General features: G+C 55.9%; 8 protein-coding genes across 8 annotated transcripts in view; 5 read left to right on the top strand and 3 right to left on the bottom strand.

Annotated features, from left to right (window-relative positions):
- Positions 1–9: 9 nt before the first annotated feature.
- M421DRAFT_426411 (uncharacterized protein) lies at positions 10–1,274 on the bottom strand. The gene is made up of 5 exons (XM_033594381.1): positions 897–1,274; positions 771–836; positions 606–671; positions 501–553; positions 10–410 (listed from the first exon to the last, which is right to left on the bottom strand). Exons 1-4 carry the CDS (start codon positions 1,025–1,027, stop codon positions 502–504), a joined length of 315 nt encoding a protein of 104 aa, XP_033443170.1. The 5' UTR covers positions 1,028–1,274; the 3' UTR covers positions 10–410; position 501.
- Positions 1,275–2,480: 1,206 nt separating this feature from the next.
- On the top strand, positions 2,481–3,285 carry M421DRAFT_76754 (14-3-3 protein; the record flags this gene model as incomplete). The annotated part of the gene is made up of 3 exons (XM_033597254.1): positions 2,481–2,541; positions 2,594–2,900; positions 2,955–3,285. 3 exons carry the CDS (start codon positions 2,481–2,483, stop codon positions 3,283–3,285), a joined length of 699 nt encoding a protein of 232 aa, XP_033443169.1.
- A 1,705-nt stretch (positions 3,286–4,990) lies between these two features.
- M421DRAFT_76845 (mitochondrial succinate dehydrogenase cytochrome b560 subunit D) lies at positions 4,991–5,755 on the bottom strand (the record flags this gene model as incomplete). The annotated part of the gene is made up of 3 exons (XM_033597267.1): positions 4,991–5,276; positions 5,440–5,501; positions 5,552–5,755. The coding sequence occupies 3 exons, from the start codon at positions 5,753–5,755 to the stop codon at positions 4,991–4,993; spliced, it is 552 nt and encodes a 183-aa protein (XP_033443168.1).
- Positions 5,756–5,940: 185 nt separating this feature from the next.
- Positions 5,941–8,103, top strand: M421DRAFT_426408 (mitochondrial-processing peptidase subunit beta). The gene is made up of 5 exons (XM_033594380.1): positions 5,941–6,197; positions 6,251–6,376; positions 6,430–6,507; positions 6,563–7,257; positions 7,306–8,103. Exons 1-5 carry the CDS (start codon positions 6,033–6,035, stop codon positions 7,694–7,696), a joined length of 1,455 nt encoding a protein of 484 aa, XP_033443167.1. The 5' UTR covers positions 5,941–6,032; the 3' UTR covers positions 7,697–8,103.
- Positions 8,104–8,949: 846 nt separating this feature from the next.
- On the top strand, positions 8,950–12,135 carry M421DRAFT_76792 (uncharacterized protein; the record flags this gene model as incomplete). The annotated part of the gene is made up of 5 exons (XM_033597259.1): positions 8,950–9,762; positions 9,814–10,223; positions 10,269–10,439; positions 10,489–10,775; positions 10,835–12,135. 5 exons carry the CDS (start codon positions 8,950–8,952, stop codon positions 12,133–12,135), a joined length of 2,982 nt encoding a protein of 993 aa, XP_033443166.1.
- Positions 12,136–12,380: 245 nt separating this feature from the next.
- On the bottom strand, positions 12,381–14,589 carry M421DRAFT_426405 (uncharacterized protein). Its single transcript, XM_033594379.1, has 2 exons — positions 14,504–14,589; positions 12,381–14,444 (listed from the first exon to the last, which is right to left on the bottom strand). Exons 1-2 carry the CDS (start codon positions 14,544–14,546, stop codon positions 12,553–12,555), a joined length of 1,935 nt encoding a protein of 644 aa, XP_033443165.1. The 5' UTR covers positions 14,547–14,589; the 3' UTR covers positions 12,381–12,552.
- A 993-nt stretch (positions 14,590–15,582) lies between these two features.
- M421DRAFT_336733 (uncharacterized protein) lies at positions 15,583–16,706 on the top strand. The gene is made up of 2 exons (XM_033589428.1): positions 15,583–16,129; positions 16,176–16,706. Exons 1-2 carry the CDS (start codon positions 15,664–15,666, stop codon positions 16,508–16,510), a joined length of 801 nt encoding a protein of 266 aa, XP_033443164.1. The 5' UTR covers positions 15,583–15,663; the 3' UTR covers positions 16,511–16,706.
- An 818-nt stretch (positions 16,707–17,524) lies between these two features.
- The window catches only part of M421DRAFT_76773 (HET-domain-containing protein), a gene marked incomplete at both ends in the record, with an annotated part of 4,498 nt that continues 1,909 nt past the window's right edge, over positions 17,525–20,113 (top strand). Inside the window, 2 exons of the mRNA XM_033597257.1 lie at positions 17,525–19,801; positions 19,864–20,109. Coding sequence (XP_033443163.1) covers positions 17,525–19,801; positions 19,864–20,109 — 2,523 coding nt within the window. The remainder of the gene's footprint in view (positions 19,802–19,863; positions 20,110–20,113) is intronic.

Below are 20,113 nucleotides of genomic sequence, written 5' to 3'. Positions count from 1 at the left end.
CTGCAGATTACGGGAAGCTCTATATGTTGCAACTAGCTGTGTGGCAATGCGAGAATACTCAGTATTGGGGCGAAAATATTTTGGAATATACGAACGAACCTCATTGCTACAAATTGACCTTTTCTTGCCGTAAGTTTGAATACCTGATTGCCAGGATGATGGCAGTTGGGCGGTAGAGCTGTTTATGCCAGATACAAGACTGAATGAGCGTAGAAAAGCCAGGAGATCAATCAGAAAATAACGACCTGGAGTGAGCGGTACATGAGCCTTCCTACATGCAAAGGGAGCAACGCGAGTCTCAAGTTCACTGGCATCGATTTGTGCGAGTCGGTGTCACGGCGATGTAGCTTGCCACGACAGTGAAGTGGCCGCAGGACGGGTGGGTGTCTGGGTCGATGGTGTTCATTCAATAGCTGTACGAGACCGAGAGGTCAGCCCGACGCATTCTACAGTATATCTAACAGAGGGAAGGAACTGAGACAAAAAGATCGCACCAAGTGCTTACTTCTGCTCGCCCTGGCCGGAAGCCGAGCCCTCCTTGATGACATCGTCACTGTTGTACTGTCAGTGCTGTGCATACGGCTTGGATATGCGTGGATACGGACATGTGCTTGTCAAGGTCCTCGATGTGCTGTCTCTGCAGCTTGAGCTTCTCCTTGATAGCGAGGAGCCTAAAAAGCCGCGTTAGCTGTGTTCAAAAACTGCCAACTGCATTCTTCATCCAGTGTAGGGTGTATCGAAAGCCATTGGCGACACAGGTTCACTCGTACTTGGCCTTCTCCTCCTGGCGAATGTAGAGCTCCTCGGCGGCGGCCTCGCGCTTGGTGAATGCATCACTGTAGCACGGTCAGCTTGCATGTCCATCAATATAGCGGACTGGCATAAGGCAGACTTACCCTCCAGCGCGACCTGTGGCCCTCGAGGCACCAGAGCCGGTAGCTCCCTCAGCCATGCGGAGAGCAGACGCGGAGAAGTAGCGGGGAGCAGCGACGGCGCGCGCGCTCTTGATGATGGATGTGCGAAGCATTTTGATATGTGATTTTGGCGTGAATTGGGGAGTATGGAGATGTTCAGATGGGTGGTTTGGTGGTGTGACGGCAATTTTGGAAGCTGGTTGGTCCGAGCTGGTTGTTAACCAACCCGATGACACAATCGTCGAGCTGATCGAGTTGGAGCTGCACGTGATGCTGACTGTCACATACGCAGCCAGTTGCAGACCGAACGCGAGAGTGAGGATGAATATGGCGTGCTGTTGAGCGCAGCTTTCTCACTTGGAGACTCGCAATGGTACGAGGTTCTATGTTTGCACATTTCTGGAGACCGCCGTGCAGATCAACGAGGCCTTGCACAGCCATCAATTGGCATAGCGACAGATGCAGCGCACACAATAGACTTGTACATAAGACTTGGTCTTGCACATAAAACCTGACGGCTACAGGATGGAACATCGTGTCAAGCAACGGGCGATGCGCAGCCACTCCTGCTTGCCATGCTACTGCCCAACGCAGCTCTCCCTCGTAGCAGGGCCTCCTAGCCAGCCTGAGACTGTGGCTGAAAGCAGCTCAAAAGCAGCACAAAAGCAGCAATGCGGCGCCCAACGATTGTTGCACATCGTTCACTGCGTAGCGGTCATGGTGGAAGAAATGCGGGGCAGCGGTACAAAGTCACGGTGTGCAAGTAGCAAACAACAAGACCCAATGCGAACCTCAGTGACAGAAGCCCGGAAACCAGGTTGAGGATTGTGAAGTGACAGACATCAGCGCCTGTCAAAGTAGATCAGTAGAGGCAGGGCTGGAAGGAGTGAAACGCAAGGCAGGCATGATCAGCGTGAACGGGGCTAGCGCTTGCCCAAACCCCCTCCAGGGCTCTAGATAAACACTCCTCCACATCGACTCAACACCACCGTCTTATTCACCGCCACCGCGAAACTTCGTCTTTCCGAACACCTCGCATTCTCCCACTTCACCGTTTTTTGTAAGTACACATGCGTGTTCCCTTGTTACCCCCAGCGCCCGCCATGGGTGAAGGAGATACGCCCTCGACGATCCCAACAACAAACAGCCAGCCAGCCAGCCAGCGCCATCAGATCAGTGTCTGCCTCGAGTACCGCCGCCTCGCACATCGCTGTCGCAGTCGATGCTGGCCATGCAATGGGATCAGTATTGTGGTGGTAGCGGACTGCACCGCACAAGCCACCCCTCCTTTCGCCCTCCACCGCCGTGCCTGATTTCGACGTCAGCTTACGCAATCGACGCCGCGACAATCGCCGTACTGGCGTTGCATCGCGAACCGGCACATTCGACAGTTGGTGAATGCGGCAGACGGAAATCGAGATTCGAAACCAACTACGGGCGCAGCAGCGCACACTGAGGGCTGGCTGGCTGGCTGCGCCTCTACGACCGCCTTCTATTGCAGAACTTGCGTATTGCGCATCAGCTCAATTTTGCTAACCACCGAGACTTGCAGAACTACACTTCACAATGGGTTACGAGGACTCCGTCTACCTGGCCAAGCTGGCCGAGCAGGCCGAGCGCTATGAGGGTAAGCTCATGTCCAAAGAGCTGTGAGTATGCAGACTGATCCGTGTCTACAGAGATGGTCGAGAACATGAAGGCCGTTGCTTCAGCAGACCAGGAGCTCTCCGTTGAGGAGCGCAACCTTCTGTCCGTCGCCTACAAGAACGTTATTGGTGCCCGCCGTGCCTCGTGGAGAATCGTCACCTCGATCGAGCAGAAGGAGGAGTCCAAGGGCAACGAGACCCAGGTCGCCCTCATCAAGGAGTACCGCCAGAAGATCGAGGCCGAGCTTGCCAAGATCTGCGAGGACATCCTCGAGTGCCTCGACGGCCACCTTATCCCCTCTGCTGAGAGCGGCGAGTCTAAGGTCTTCTACCACAAAATGTATGGATTCTGCGCGCCTATTCCAGAATCTCGCTAACCACATTTCACTTACAGGAAGGGTGACTACCACCGCTACCTCGCTGAGTTCGCTGTTGGCGACAAGCGCAAGACCTCCGCCGATAAGTCCCTTGAGGCTTACAAGGCCGCTACCGAGGTCGCTGCCCAGAACCTTGCTCCTACTCACCCCATCCGCCTCGGTCTCGCCCTGAACTTCTCCGTCTTCTACTACGAGATCCTCAACTCGCCCGACCAGGCTTGCCAGCTCGCCAAGCAGGCTTTCGACGATGCCATTGCTGAGCTCGATACCCTGTCCGAGGAGAGCTACAAGGACTCCACTCTGATCATGCAGCTGTTGAGGGACAACCTGGTAAGTGCAATAAATTGAAGCTCGCCGCGCATCTTACTGATTTACTGTAGACCCTCTGGACCTCCTCCGAGGCTGAGCCCTCCGCGGATGCGCCCGCTGCCGAGCCTGCTTCCGAGGCACCCAAGGCGGACGCCAGCGCCGAGGCACCTGCTGAGACCAAGGCATAAATCATGTCCAAATCAACATGAAGTAAAACGCTCGGAATTCGTGGTATATTTTGGTATGGGCGACGATGTCTATTTCGTCGTCTCTAATGGCATGAAATGTGCCCCAGGGCGCTAGGAGCTTTTGCTCTTCGTTAGATTCCCAAATCTTCATCATGTCATCACATCTTACACCCCCTCGATTCCCGCTGCTCCTAGAAGTTTGCTCGGCCCGTTGGTACATGGTCTTGGGCTTTTCCCTTGAGGATTACGTCTGATGAGTTTATGGCTTGATTCCCTGCGCAGGTGGCGGTGTCTCGTGCACGAGAGCTAGACGTCCAGTTTCTTACAATCCTTGAGTTGTTACCCCAAAAAGATTTCATATACATTAAGTCCGCAAGGGCTTCTTATAACGTTCAACTGCGCGACACTCACTCTTTCGAGTCTAACATTTCGACCGCATCTGTTTGTTGCTGACGTGTTTCTTCACCAGGACCTTTGTTGAAGTCACCATCGCAACCTTACTGACCCTTACATGGGCCTTGGCTTTCTGGTTCGCCCACCTCATTGATGCGCCACAGTTGCTGAACCGTGGGCAATTTTGTCGTCCTTACAAGATGGCCCTCGCCCACCAAGATGCCCTTTAAGGAGGATTGACGAATACATACACGATCATCACGACACCTACCACGTTCAGATCCCTGAAGCCATGAGCAGATTTGGTTCTGCTCGTCACTACTTCCGCAATGCGATCGGAACCGTTCTGCAGACGTTCTGCTGTAGACACCAAGCAAAGGTTCGCTAACATAACTGTGCATACTGCCAATTTGTAACCAGATCTGTGACGAAGTCGAAGGAATCTTCGCTGCAAAGAATCTCTTTGGCCTTCCACATCATTTCCCTCCCCAATGTCCACTCGACCAACCGCCTCACCAGATACGATGGCTGTTCTCTGAACGCACATTGTCTCTCATCAAGAACGTCAGCATTTCGTTCAGTGATTGATTCTTCTCTCTCCTCTACGCGAGCACCCAGAATATGGGTCCCGGCCGACTCCACGAAGCTACGCACAAGTTTAGCAATAGCGAACTAGTTCCTTGCCGGCTACAGATGTTTTGTTGAGTATATGATCCTCGACACGGTTCTACGACGCTGTAAGTCGACTTCATGGAACTCTGCTTCATCAACGATTGTCGCCCAGTAGGCTGCTGCCGGATGCTCATGACCGGGAACACACTGGCAAAAGCCCTGAGACCGAGGACGCTTCGAGTGCTTGGCTTGACGGAGGATAAGGGAAACGTCTCAATTCGGGAATGCACATATTACTGATCTGGCGAGTGCGCCGATGGTTTGGCCTTCAATCTTCAGCATCAGGGCAATGTTTTCGTCGAGAGAAAAACATCTATCGCTATCGATGCCTGTCACTGACATCAATATAGACAATATTGCAGTTAACATCGCACTCCACGTTTCGAACGCCACCGTAACTTGTACTTTGCACAATCAATTGATACTAGTAGCACATATATTCCTCACAATCCACCTTAATGCGCATAAAATTCCTTCCCCCCCAAAATCGCCTATGCTGTCCAGAGCTGGCGAACAGCCTCTGTGACGCCAACATCGTTTGTCTCGAAGGAGTACAGCGCAACACCAAGAAGGACGGTTCCGGCACGGAGCGCCCACATGGCCATGTTACGGACCATAGGCACGCGCTTCTTCGGAAAGTAGTCGATGATGCACGCCTCGAAACCGATGTGCGAGTGGACGACAAGCAGGGCGCAGAGGATCGAGTCGGTGAGAGGGTTCAGCGAGCCGGCAGCGAAGGGGGCAATTGTGAGGGGGATGAGACCGGCGGAGACGATCCTGCGATATTGTCAGCCCTGCTCGCAGTCGTGGTGGTCCCTTCCTCTCGTCTTCCATATAACCGGAAAGCAAATCCGGTTGTGACTTCGATCACGTTACAGCTTGACAATCACCTCTTCTGCTAATTCTATCTCTCCAGAACACACAGAATGAGACTACCCACCTCTCAAAGCTCCAGTGGTAGGATCCGTGGGTGTAGTCGGGGGTGGGGACTTCGACGGGCTCCTGTCACATGTCTTAGATAATACTCAATGCGCTGCTGCTCTTGCATTTACGTTGGCAGTTCCAACGATCTTCTGGGGCAGCGGAGGCAAGATCTGGTTCCTCTGCGTTGCGTGGAAGGCGGCGACCCGTGTGGAGTTCTGGAAGGCGGGCTTGAACTGGGCCATGGCGGCGCTGGGGCGCGCGAAGGCAGACATAACGCGCTGCGAGGCGGCGGGCGCCTGGCGGAAGACGGAGGGACGCATGAGGGATGCCATTGCTGCGGTGGTGTTGTGCGGGTGCGAGGAGGCCGTCTGAAAGTACACCCGGTAGATGTTCGTCGATGATGTCTCAATGGCCGAGGATAGCTGTGGGGCCGCGGGCGGCCAATGAACGTGTTTGCATTTGCACCGGTCGCTCTTGCCTTTCGCGAATTCGCTCTTTGCTTCACGTGACGTCTTGCGCTGAACTTCAATCTTGGTGATTTGAAGCTCTGGATCATCATCCAACCCGCCCCCCACCGCCCGCCATCCTCTCCCACAGTGAGCCGACGCAATGGCTTCCAGGCAGCTCGCACTGAACTTCCAGCGGAGCTTGCGCTCTCGCGCCGCCATCAACAGCGTCAAGGCGCAGAAGGCGTCACCCTTGACAAGAGGCCTTGCGACGCCCGTCACCTACGGCTCCAAGACGGAGAGCACTACCCTCAGCAACGGCTTCACGGTATGGACGGCACTGTCGGAGATTCCGGGATTGCAATTGACCCCTCCGCGCAGATCGCTACCGAGCACTCCCCATGGGCCCAGACATCAACCGTCGGTGTGTGGATCGATGCCGGCTCTCGCGCTGAGACCGACAAGACTAACGGCACCGCGCACTTCCTCGAGCACCTTGCCTTCAAGGTACGCAGACCCTTCCGGTGCTGGATGGAGGCGGATGCTAACTGTTGGGATAGGGAACCGAGAAGCGCACCCAGCAGCAGCTCGAGCTCGAGATTGAGAATATGGGCGGCCACTTGAACGCCTACACTTCTGTACGTGCTGAAAGCCTCTGAGATCACGCGCGGGACGGACACTGATGATCTGCAGCGCGAGAACACCGTCTACTACGCCAAGGCCTTCAACAACGACGTCCCCGCCGCTGTCGACATTCTCTCCGACATCCTCCAGAACTCCAAGCTCGAGACCTCTGCCATCGAGCGCGAGCGCGACGTCATCCTCCGCGAGCAGGAGGAGGTCGACAAGCAGCTCGAGGAGGTTGTCTTCGACCACCTGCACGCCACCGCTTACCAGGGCCAGTCTCTCGGCCGCACCATCCTCGGACCCAAGGAGAACATCGAGAGCATCCAGCGCACCGACCTCGAGAACTACATCAAGACCAACTACACTGCCGACCGCATGGTCCTCGTCGGTGCCGGTGGCATCCCCCACCAGCAGCTCGTTGAGCTTGCTGAGAAGCACTTCGCCAACCTGCCCTCCGAGCCCCAGGACTACTCTAACAAGGTCATCGCCCAGGAGCAGAAGGCCAAGCCTGAGTTCATTGGCTCTGAGGTTCGCCTCCGTGACGACACTATGGGCAGCGCCAACATTGCCATCGCTGTTGAGGGTGTCAGCTGGAGCGACCCCGACTACTTCACCGCGCTCGTCACTCAGGCCATCGTTGGTAACTGGGACCGCTCCATGGGCAACTCTGCCTACCTCGGCAGCAAGCTCAGCGCTTTCGTCTCGCAGAACAACCTCGCCAACAGCTTCATGTCCTTTTCAACATCGTACTCGGACACGGGGTAAGCAGATCTGCTGATATAGCACTGGCAATAGCTAACATCATCTAGTCTGTGGGGTATCTACCTGACCACCAACAACCTCACCCAAATTGACGACCTTGTCCACTTCACCCTCCGCGAATGGTCCCGTCTGTCCATGAACGTTTCCTCCGCAGAGGTTGAGCGCGCCAAGTCCCAGCTCAAGGCCTCCCTTCTCCTCGCCCTCGACGGCACAACCGCCGTTGCCGAGGACATTGGTCGCCAGATCATCACTACCGGCCGCAGGTTATCGCCTGAGGAGGTCGAGCGCGTCGTCGGCCGCATCACCGAGAAGGATGTTATGGCTTTCGCCCAGAAGAAGCTCTGGGACCGCGACATTGCTGTCTCGGCCGTTGGCCAGATCGAGGGTCTCCTTGATTACAACCGTATCCGTGGCGACATGAGCAGGATGCTGTCGTAAGCAGGAGATGTGAATAGATGTGGAGAGAGGGAGAGTTGGTTGAGCGTTAGGCGGCAACTGTATTTTGTGTACACTTAGCTGAATCTGATCAAGAAAGATTTCCTATTTCATCTTTGTTCGATTTCAAGGGAGGTGTATATACTGGAGAAGAATAGAGAGGGTGATACCATCTCTTAGCGGCGTTGATTTCTCTGCAGTATGTGCTTGCTTTTGGCTCAACTGTCTGCATTGTAACCGTTTGCATAGTTCGAGTCAGTGTCAATCTGCACGCAAGGGCAATAGGTACGTCACACAAGCGGAAAGGCAAACGGACGACAAGCAGAGTCCAGTTGACACGTGAGCTCGCGAATCCGCTTACCAGGGTAATACAAGCGTGGTCGTACACGCACCAAATCGTTGAATCTCACCGGAACATTGATGGCGAAGGACTCAGCCTCGTGGACAATTTACCAGCTCCTAGTGCGTACTCGCAGCCTTTCAGCTAGCCCCTGACCGCTTGAGCGATCTCAGCTTATGCATTGCCCTCAAGCGATGTTTATTGGTTGATGATGCAATATTCTTAGCTCAGCCAACCGTAGTTGCCCTATCGATATCGGAGAGAGGACATGTCGCGTCGCTTTACCCAACCCAACACCTCAACGGCGCATCGTCACAAGGCTAGAGATGTTGCCTTCGGAATAGAAGACCCTCCCGTCTGCCAGGCACTCCTCTGGGCTCTTGCCTCTAACAACTTCCTTTTGCCGGCTTGAAGCCTTGCGGATCGAGGCTCTGCCGTCCGGTCATCGCGATTCGCAACTTCCTCCAAGGCTCTTTCCTCGCTCATGCTCCTTCCCCAGGAAGGCGCAGCAGCCTAGAGACTAAACGCGCTAAAGTCTATTTTCCCCATGCGCACTCCGCTGTCCTCACTTCACTGTCCACTGCGGCTTTAGGCCGGTTGCGCGCTCACTATCCTCAATACATCACAAGACCAGCCAGCAAACGCGCAGCTACCCGTTTTTGAACCGCTCACTGACCAAACCTCACCACCACGACCCGAGCGAACTGGAAACTCGGCTGCAGCCATGGCTACCGACTGGGTCTCGGCCAAACAGTTGCAGGATAACATCAATCTGATCGAAGACCTGCTGCAGCAGAACGGACCAGACTACCTAGACCGTGATTTCTACCAGCAAATGCTCGAGGAGCAGTATGAAGAACTGCATAGCGTGCAGCATGGCCAAGTTGCTGCAAATACCCAGCTCCTTAACAGCGACATGAATCTCACCGCTCCTCAGCCGGCGCAGCCAGTCTCACCTGCGTCGTCGAGCGGCGCTTCTCAAAAGCGAAGCCTTGGGCACAATGTTGTGTACCCTGAGTCGAAAAGGCCGAGTCTAAACCCAAGTCCTCTCACCCCAAACACCCCAAACTCAGTCAACTCGGACCTGCCTGCGTACCAACAGGCATACGCTAGCTCAAGCCGCCAATTGCCGCCACCTCAGGTATCAGCACACAATCAAGCACAGGCCTACCCGGCATTCCAGGACTACATAGCTTCTACCTATCGCCAGACTGCACTGCCGTATGGACCAAGTCGGCCTGCGCAGGCACCGTCAAACGTGATTGATCTAACAGAGTCGAATGCTCCAACGCCAGACCCGTTTCCTGAACTCAACAATGCTTTCCTGCCGGGAGCTCCTGAGCCTGTCGACGCTTTTGGGCAAGACTTTATGCCTACTCACGAGCTTGCCCAGTTCTTGGTGGCTCCGACTCCAGCCGGCGCAGGCTATGTTTATCAGTCTACAATTATCCAACAGCCCGTATTACCCGAGGCAGCAAACCGAGCTTACGAAGCGCCCGAAGTACCTTTTTATGTCGGCAACGCTGACAAGCCATGGGCACCATTCGACAACGAAGATGAGTATGGACAGCCTCTGACCTACGACGAAGCCCAAGCTGTCGAGAATCTCCTTGGCAACGTCTCAGCACACGATGCTGAAGATGCGCCTGAGCGGCGCGAGCAGACGCCTGCCAATATGTGCTCTCAACTAAAGGAGTACCAGAAGATTGGCCTTACCTGGCTCATTAAGGTACTGAAGGATTCCATGATGTGCCATGATGATTGACTAACCTGCGCATAGATGGAGACGGGCACCAACAAAGGCGGTATCCTGGCAGACGGCATGGGTCTGGGGAAGACGGTGCAAGCCATCTCACTCATCTGCGCCCGACCCTCAGACGACCCACGCCGTAAGACTACACTCATCGTCGCCCCTGTCGCTCTCATGAGGCAGTGGGAGAAGGAGATCGAACGCCATATTCACACGCGACATCGCCTGAAGGTCTATATCTACCATGGCAGTGGTAAGAACGCAGACTTTGCGAAGCTTCGCCAGTATGACGTGGTTCTTACAACCTTTGGTATCCTCACATCCGAGTATAAGCAGAAAGAGTCTCGCAAGGAATCGATGCGGCATTTGGAAGAACAGCGGACTGGCAATCAACGCAAGGCCAAGGAGAAACTTGCACTGCTGGGCGGGGAGTGCATGTGGTGAGTTGTGTCAGATTGAAAGCTCATACAGGCTGACACCCACAGGTACCGCGTCATCCTCGACGAAGCACAATGCATCAAGAATAGGCAGACAGTCGGCTCAAAGGCTGCTCACGATCTCATGGCTGTGCACCGTCTTGTCATGACAGGAACGCCCATGATGAACACGATCGACGAGCTCTACCCGCTGATCCGCTTCCTTGGTATTCCGCCATAGTAAGAACTTTGCTTCCACCACCGCGAATGCACTGCTAACAAGGTTTAGCCACGACTGGTCGAGATTCAACCAGGATTTTGGAAAGCCTCTACGAGCCAATCATGCCGAGACCAGGAAGTCTGCTATGCAGCGCGTGCAGGTCTTACTGAAGTCGTTGATGCTTCGACGTCAAAAGGACTCACTTGTTGACGGCCAGATCGTGTGTAACCTGCCGCCCAAGCATCTTTCTAAAGAAGCTGTGGAGTTCTCCGACGACGAAATGATAGTGTACAAGGCCCTTGAGAGCAAGGCCCAGATCACACTCAACAAGTACATCGAGAAGGACACGATATCTGGTGAGTGTGCCCAACTACTTCTACGACACCGATTCTCGGGATCTGACGATTTTGTGCAGCCAACTATGCGAACATCCTCGTGCTTCTCTTGCGCCTCCGCCAAGCTTGCTGTCACCCACACCTAATTAAAGATCTCAGTCAACCAGCTACCGAGAACATTGCAGAGGACGACTTGTTGAGCCGGGCCCAAGACCTGCACCCAGATGTTGTATACCGTCTGAGGAACGCGGAGGACTTCGAGTGCCCTGTTTGCTTCGACGCGGACCTCAACCCGACCATCATCATGCCATGCGGTCACACGGTTTGCGGAGAGTGTGTCCAGAAGCTCGTTGACCCAACTCGCGGCATCAGGGATGGCCGCGAGAACGCCGGTACAGCGAAATGCCCTCATTGTCGTGGAGAGCTAAAGGCGGCCATGATCACCGATTTCAAGCATTTCTGCAAGGTGCACGCGCCCGAGAAGCTTTCCGAGGCTGACCGAGCTGCCTCGGAGGAGCTTTTCGACGACGATTCCGACTCTGGAGACGAGGATGAAGAGGATGAAGATGAAGAAGTGGATGATGACGTTGATGCAAATGGTAACCTGGCAGACTTCGTTGTCGATAACGAAGAGGGGTCTGATGATGAAGCCGAGGGCCCTGCCAGTAATGACGGAGCTCCTCAGCCTCGCCCCTCTGCGAAGTCTAAGAGTAAGAAGAGGCGCGCCAAGGGAAAGGGCAAAGCCAAAGCTAATCCCAAGGTCACGCTTGCGCAGCTCAAGAAGGAGTCTCTTCGTAGCAAGGCCGCCAAGCAGAAGTATCTGCGTCGCCTGCGCAAGACGTGGATCACGTCTGCCAAGATCGAGAAGACCATGGAGCTTGTCAGCGACATCGCCGCGAGGGATCCTACCGAGAAGATTCTCATCTTCAGCCAATTCACTTCACTCCTCGACTTGGTCGAAGTGCCGATGTATGAGCGAAAGCTCAGGTACCAACGTTACGATGGGTCCATGTCGATGAGCGACCGAGCCGATGCTGTTGAGAAGTTCATGGACAGTCCTGACCAGAGAATCATGCTCTTGTCGCTCAAGGCAGGTAACGCTGGTCTCAACCTAGCCAAGGCCTCGCAGGTGATCCTTCTGGATCCTTTCTGGAACCCGTACGTCGAAGAGCAGGCTATCGATCGTGCGCACCGCATGCCTCAGGACCGAGAGGTGACCGTCCACCGCGTCCTCGTCCCCGAGACTGTGGAGGATCGCATCTGTGAGATTCAAGACCGCAAGCGCGAGATGATTGATACAGCTCTGGACGAGCGGAGCAGCAAGAGCCTTACTCGCCTCAACGTGCGCGAACTCAGGTATCTTTTCGGCATGGGGCGCTGATAGTGGGTCTCATGTACTCGTGAGCTTGTGGCGCCGCTTTTACAAGGTTGCTGCTTTTACAAGGTTGCTGCTCACATGTCGAGTCATTGAAACGATGTTTTCTGCATGGACCCAGACATGAGTGTCGCAACGAAACGCGCCGCTGGGCGATTACCAGCGCTTGCTTTTTCCGCGGATGGCGTTTGCATTTGTGAGTCGGTATATTTTCCGCTTTTGATACCCGATCTAGACAGATCACGGGGGCGCGGAGGCATGGATACGATGGTATTTGGCGTTCGAGGATGTTTTATGTTGGATGGAATAGCATCAGGTTGCTTTTGTGCTTGGTTTGTAGAAGATGAATGGAATGATGACGAAAATATCTGCTGCCCAGGCTGCGCTTCTTCTAATTTTTAAATGGAGCGATGAGATGGCCATCTACAAGCCATAGCCGCTCAACCACCGAAGTTCCCTCGCCTGCTGCTCGAGCGCCCTCCGCATCTCCAGCCCATACTCTTCCTCCAGCGTTGCGGTATCGGCATGCTCGTCGTCGACCTGCCGCTCCAGGGCGTCGTGGAAGGTATCCGCGTCGAAGACGTGCTCGCGGCCAAAGGCCAGCATGCCCAGTCTCCCGTCGCCGGTCCAGAGGAGCAGGTCCTGCGTGCCCGCATCTGGTGGAGCGGGGTTGGAAGCAGGCGCAAGCAGCGACGGCGAGGTCGTGGGCAGGATGCGCTGGACGATGTCGCCCTCTTGGTCCGCGGCGGCGTCTACCCCGGTGGCCGTCGCTGTCGCTGTCGCTGTCGCTGTCGCCGTCGCCGTCCCCCTCTCTCCCCGGACATCGTTGATGTTGAACTGGCGCACGGGCGTGCTCGCATCGCGCTCAACCCACTTGAGGTTCCCGTCGGCGTCGCTGAAGACGATGCGCGTCCCATGGCCCGCGGCGGCGAGCAGCCGCGTCGCGCTCGCCGTCTGGCGGTTCTGGTAGCTCGCGCGCGGGTTCTGCGTCGTGCGGCTGTCGGCGCTGTTGGTCGCGTACTCGGGCGCCGGCGAGAGCGAGTACAGCTCCAGGCTGCCCTTGCCCTTGTACGCGCCGGCGGCGAGCAGCGTGACGCCGCCGGTGGAGCGCGCGGCACGGAGCAGCGAGGGCGACGAGTAGGGGGCCCCGAGGCGGAGAGACTGCGGGACAAAAGGGACGGGTAGCAGGGTGAGGCTGCTGGTTCGCGCGCCCGAGTGCACGGTGCCGCGCAGGCGGGGGAAGAAGCGGCGGTCGAAGTTCAGCAGCGACGTGAAGCGGCCGCCGATCCACATGTCGCCGTTCCCGTCGCCGAGGTGCGGCGGCGCGTGGGCGATGGACAGGGCGCCCGGCTGCGCGAGGGCGACGTGGCCGCCGGAGTCGCCCGTAGCGAGGCGCGAGAAGGACGTCGACGGCCATGTGCTGAGCAGGTCGACACGCGCAGGCGGCGTGGCGGTGCGCGTATCGTGCAGGTGCAGCGTCCAGTTGGTGCCGACAGTCAGGGGCGTGCTGTGGTGGGCTTCGCTGAGCGCCGTGACGGGGAAGGGGTATCGTGTGCGCGAGACGACCTGGAGCGTGGTGAGGTCGACTTCGCTGAGCGTTTCCTGCACAGCGAAGAAGCCGCGCCGTCTCGCGCTGTCGATGCTGACGCACTCGACGGCGCCCGTGTCGGTCATCATGGCCCGGCTCTGCGACAGACGCGTGGCGCAGTCCAGATCGGGGCCTTTGTCGGTCAGGACGCCTGCATCGCTCGTCGCCGTGCATGTCCCGATGCGGCTGCTGTGGGCGCCCGCGTCCCAGATCCTGATGCTCCCGTCGTCCAGCGGCGCAATGAGCTTCGAGGCGAGCCCGTCGGCGTCATAGAGGATGCCTGCGCCCGTTGCTTCGCGCTGCACCCCGTCCTCCCCGTCGTGCCCTGCGCCCTGGAACCAGCTCAGCTGCGGCGGCGCATGGCGCTGAACAAATTCCTGGTACCAGTTCACCTTCTCTTCCAGCCCACTAGGGTCCCAGTTGTTCAGCAGCGCGGCCCGCCTCTTCTCCCGGTTCTGGCTCAGCTGCGCCTCGGCGCTTGGCGCTCGTGGGTTGTGCACGCTCACGTCAAACGAGTCGGCGAGACTGTTGGCGGCTTCGATGAGCTCGGCCAGGCGCGGATCGGCCTCAGCTGGCGGGGACGTCAAGGTCGTCTCGAGCCGACGCCGGCGCCGCTCCGTGTACGAGTGCGAGAAGCATAGCTGCTTCCAGAGCCTGTTGTCGCGGCTGAGGTTGAGGAATTGCCGCGACACGTGTGACACGTTGACGAGCTCGGACGGCTCGAGGACTGGAGGGCATGAGCACCTTGAGGCGTGGGGAAGCTGTCGATCAGGAGAGCGTACATACACGCGATGATCTGGAGGATGAGCTCGTCGGGAAGGTGGAGCATGTTGTGACTCTGCATATGAATGTGAACGCGCCTCACTCAGACGTTGATCACGAGTCCTGGAAGAGCAGACGGGGCAGTCGACATTGACATTGACATTGTGACTATCTTGGAGGGCTTCATACCGGTAGCTCCGAGGTCGAGCGCAGAGGGCTGACGACATGGCGGCGGTTTGACATGACTCGCGCATCACTGCGAGGCAGCCTGTCCTGAGTTCTGTCTCTTCACACAACGCTGCGGCTTCAGTCGACACGACGGTCGACTCGCTACATGTGACGAATGTGGATGTGTTGTGGCAGTCTTACCATCGCCAGTGTAGCAAGGGATACTTCAAAGCACTCAAAGACACGACCTCTACCACCAAAGTTGATGGCTGCGATACAGACCCTAGCCACACATTCCTTTCTGCTTCTTATCTAGACGTCGCCATTGTTGATTTGCCAAGAGTCTCGCACTATCTCAGCGCCATTGTTCGCAGGCAACTCGCCCCTTCCGGATATGTTTCTTCGCCCCGCCGCCCACGGTGATGCAAAACAAAGATGAAGCCACCATGTACCGTGAGTGACAAGAGACAAAGGACTATTCCCATGCTCTGCCGCCGGCTTGTATTTGAGTCCTCTTTGCCTGCCTCTTCGAAATCAGTCCAGTCCCTTTTCGAGATTGCCCGTCTCTTCACTGTCCAAACTTGACATCAACAAAGTCTACCGCCATGGAGTCGATCAGGAACAGCGCCCGCATGATCGGCCGCTTCTTCAACGCCTCGCCCCATCCTTCGCTCGGCAAGCGTAAAGTCGAATGCTGCGAAGGCAACGATTCGGATGAGGAATACACGGACAGTCACTTTGCCGGCGATGACTCCCTTCTGCAGAGCGCCAACGAGGCTAGGCAGAGGGCACAGATGGCCATGACAGGAACAGCGATCGAGCAGGGCATCCAGGACGAGCGGGAGCAGCAATAACAGGACCGAATCGAGACTGTCCCTCGGAAGAAGCAAGCAGCCTCTAGAAACCCCAAGAAACGTCCCGTGGCACGACACGTCACTTTTGAGCAAACTGCAGACATTGCAAAGCCGAAGCCTCTGCCAAAACGCAACGACTCTGCCTACAAAACCGCCACCCCCATGTCCCGGGCGCAATGGTCAGACAAGCCGAACACACGAGCGAGAGAAATCCTGGAAGAGAACCACGACAGCAGTGCCGCGCTGCTCAAGGATCTGCAAGAGCCAGAGTACGCCTGCCGCGACGTCGAGGTCCGCGATGGAGTGTGGCAGATGATGGCCCAGATCGAGGCCTTTGCCAAAGCGCACTTCAGCTTCGAGCTCAAGGACAAGACGCGCTTGCAAGCTGCGTTCCAGAGCATGCCGAAGGAGACCATCAAGATCATCGGCTGCGTTGTATCGAGTGGCCCTGGAGGTGCCAGCGGCTGGGAGGATCTCTTCATCGACAGCAGTAAGCGCCAGGCCCTTGTCTGTGCCATCACCGGCAATACCATGGTCGAGCAGGTCTTCCAGCACATCTTCTTCGGCGGCACGAGCGAGCAGATCAAGGAGGTTGCTGCTATACAATACGAGCACAGAAACAACGATGGTAAGTCCACCCACACCCGACGACTAGAACCCGCTTAACAGTGCAGGATTCACCCGCAACACCCTCCACGCAACCAAGATCCGCAGCCTCCTCGCCCCAACAAAGCACAATTCCCCACCCCTCCACCTCCCGCCCAACTTCAACGCACACGTGACCCACACCGTCGCCGCGCTACTCACACACCTCATGCCCCTCCTCACCCTCCACGCCCCAAACAACCCCACACCCCTCATTCCCGCCCTCTACGCCCTAACCACCCACACCGCCCTCCTCTCGCTCGCCATGCGCCTCACGCCCCACACAGTATACCACTTCCCCCCATCTTCAAGGACCAGCCCTACACCGCGTCCTCAATGGAGTGCTCCAACCACGCAGCCATGATCGTGAGTGTATTACCACAGTCCATCCAGGTTGCCACAAGATCTACAGTTACAGTGTAAGGTCCGTCCCTACGTGCCGGGACGCACGGTGTAACGAGACAAGTTCGCACTCTGGGCCTCCAGAGCCTCTTCTTGTCCACTCATTTTACAAACCTCAGATTGATATGCAGCATTCTTTAGTTAACTCTTCACTAGTCTCTTTGCCTCTATTAGGAACAAGTGCTGCTGTGCTAACTCTGCTATTAATCGCTTTTAACGCTGTTAATTAACCCTTTGTTAGTGCCCCCCTGTCTGTTTATGGCCTAGGAGATCTCTGTGAGGATTAACTTAGTCTAGCAATTTCGCCAATTAGGAGAGAAGATGGCAAATTGCAACCTAGCGAGTTGGGGCGCGCTAGCTTTGTCTGCCATGTGGTGGGCTGCATTAGCGTGCGGAGATGCTGCTGTAAGATCTGGCACTGAATCAGACGCTATACCCACCACGGATCGGCCGCTGAGACGAGCTGTGGCGCAGGCTGGCGGCTTTCCGTCCATGTTGCCAAGTGATCCCTTGCCCTCATTGCCCTCGTTGCTGCGCCGTCGTGGCCTTGATCCCAGCGCTGAGCTGCGCTGCCCAGAAACGTCTTAACGCGCTCACCGCCATCTGTGGCCGGCCACCTCGCGACTGTAACAAACAAGATGAGTTGAGTCAGTAGATGCTAAATGATGAGAAGTGCATCGCGATAGGAGCGTAGTCAACGCGAAGATGCCACTCGTCGGGGCTGTGCTGGGCCTGCATGAGCGCAATCAGCCGCGTCCGCCCCCGCTCCAGACCGTTTGAGCATCCTCACAGAGCTCAGAACATGGTGCAAACACCAGCTTCAGCCTGCAACACTAACACCGCTGTTTCAACCGTGTAGCTACCTGGGGCTTTGTAACCATTCGTACCCTTCTCCGTGAGCTCTCCTTAGAGAGCCAGCCGCCGCGCTCTCGTCCTGCCAGGCTGCCACGTCGAGACTCTCACGTCTCCTCGCCGCATGCCGCCTGTCACACATCCACTCGAACCGATGCGTCTTTTGCACTATGACGAACATGGTGAGCTCAGGATCGTCAGCTTTGACGATCGCGCAACACCGCCTTATGCGATACTGTCACACACATGGGGAGCGGATCCGGAGGAGGTAACCTTCGCCGACCTTGAGACAGGCGATGGCAAGGCCAAGCGTGGCTACAAGAAGATCCACTTCTGCGGACAACAAGCACAACAAGATCGCTTACGGTACTTCTGGGTCGACACATGCTGCATCAACAAGGCAGACAAGGCTGAGTCCTCTCACGCCATCCAGTCCATGTTCCGCTGGTACCAGAATGCAGCGAGATGTTATGTGTATCTGTCGGATGTATCAACAGGGAAGGGAAAACGGGACCGCATGCTCGACAAATTCACTTGGGAGCCTTCTTTCAGAGCAAGCCGATGGTTCACGCGTGGCTGGACGCTTCAAGAGCTTCTTGCCCCAAGCACTGTCGAGTTCTTCTCCCAAGAATGGGTGAAGCTTGGTGATAAGACATCGCTAAAGTTGTTGACTCGTGAAATCACCAATATCTCACCTGAAGCGCTTGACGGAGCCCCTCTTTCTCAGTTCAGCGTCAACGAGCGATTGCGGTGGAAAGACGGCCGGAAAACCAAACGTGAAGAAGACGGAGCGTACTCGCTGCAAGGTATCTTCAGCGTCGATATAGCGCCGGTGTATGGCGAAGGTGCAGCTGGTGCTTTCAGACGCCTAATGGATGAGATTCACAAGCTAGAAAGATGCATTCGAGACGTACGCTACACGGACCCGCGTGACGACAAGAAGCGCATTGAGGAGACCAAAGGCGGACTGCTAGCTGACTCCTACCGCTGGGTACTCAACAACACCATCTTCCAGCAATGGCACCGGGATTCGCACAGCCAACTGCTGTGGGTGAAAGGTGATCCTGGAAAGGGCAAGACAATGCTGCTCTGCGGCATTATTGACGAGCTGCATCGTTCGCTGCCTCGAACCGCCTCTTTGGCGTACTTCTTCTGCCAGGCGACCGACTCGCGCATCAACAGCGCCACGGCTGTGCTGCGAGGGCTATTATACATGATGGTAAAGCAGCAACCCTCACTTGTATCACACATCCGCAAGAAGCATGATGACGCAGGGAAAGCCTTGTTCGAGGATGCGAATGCCTGGGTAGCGTTGACAGAGATCTTTGTGGACGTGCAACGAGATTCAGGACTGAGCACCACCTATCTAATCATCGATGCATTAGATGAGTGCGTCACTGACTTGGTAAAACTGCTTGACTTTATCGCAAGGCAATCTTCATCGTCCTCCCGCGTCAAGTGGATCGTGTCTAGTCGCAACTGGCCAGATATTGAAGCGCAGCTAGAGCAGGCAGGACAGAAAGTGAGACTGAGCCTTGAGCTAAACGCCAAGTCGGTTGCGGCAGCGGTTGACATCTTCATCCAGCAAAAGGTGGATCGGCTGTCACGGAAAAAGCAGTACAAACCAGAAGTTCGATCTGCCGTGCTCCAACACCTGATGTCAAATGCCAACGGTACCTTCCTCTGGGTAGCGTTGGTGTGCCAAGACCTCCAAACGACATCAAAGTGGAACGTGCTGAAAAAGCTAGCGCTGTTCCCGCCCGGACTAGATTCTTTGTACAAGCGGATGATGCAGCAGATCAGCGAGTCCGATAGTGCTGAGATCTGTCAGCAGATTCTGGCGTCTACTACGGTCTTGCATCGGCCAGTTGCGCTCTCCGAATTGATTGCGCTCGTGGAGCCACTTGAGGACTTTGCCGGTGACTTGGAGTCGGTGCGGGAGATCATCAGCCTCTGTGGTTCGTTCCTCACTCTACGAGAAGACACTGTCTACTTTGTGCATCAGTCTGCACAAGAATTCCTCGCAGAAGCATCTGATGTTTTTGCAGACGGGACCGCAGCCGCTCATCGGACGATCTTCTCGAGGTCGCTCGCTGTTCTGTCCAGAACGTTGCACAGGGACATGTACACACTGGGCGGGCTGGGAACCCCCATCGATGATGTTCAAGTGCCTGAGCATGACCCGCTTGCAGCCTCACGCTACTCGTGCGTTTACTGGATTGATCATCTGTACGACTCGAAGCCTAAGTCTTGGGCATATAGTGTTGGTGACCTGAAAGTCACAGATGTCATTGATGAGTTTTTGAGGACGAAGTATCTCTACTGGCTAGAAGGGCTCAGTCTGTGCAGAAGCATAGGAAAGGGGGTGATTTCGATGGCGAAGCTATGCTCTCTCGCTCAGGTACGGCACACAAAGATGATACAATTGTATAGTCCTCTCACTATACATGCTGACTCTTCCAGAATATACAGGATGCGAGTGAGCTTACTAAGCTTGCTCAAGATGCCGGCCGATTCATCATGTACCACAAAGGGGTAATTGAGAGCTACCCTCTACAAACATATGCATCTGCGCTGCTATTCAGTCCGACAGGGAGCGTGACTAGAATATTGTTCCAGCACGAAGAGCCAAGACGAATCACTATTAAGCCAGCAATGAGCGACGGCTGGAGTGCTTGTCTGCAGACGCTCGAGGGCCATAGCAGTTCTGTCA

Source organism: Didymella exigua (assembly GCF_010094145.1).
Source record: "Didymella exigua CBS 183.55 unplaced genomic scaffold M421scaffold_58, whole genome shotgun sequence".
Taxonomy (NCBI): domain Eukaryota; kingdom Fungi; phylum Ascomycota; class Dothideomycetes; order Pleosporales; family Didymellaceae; genus Didymella; species Didymella exigua.
This window is presented reverse-complemented; position numbering and strand designations above follow the sequence as displayed.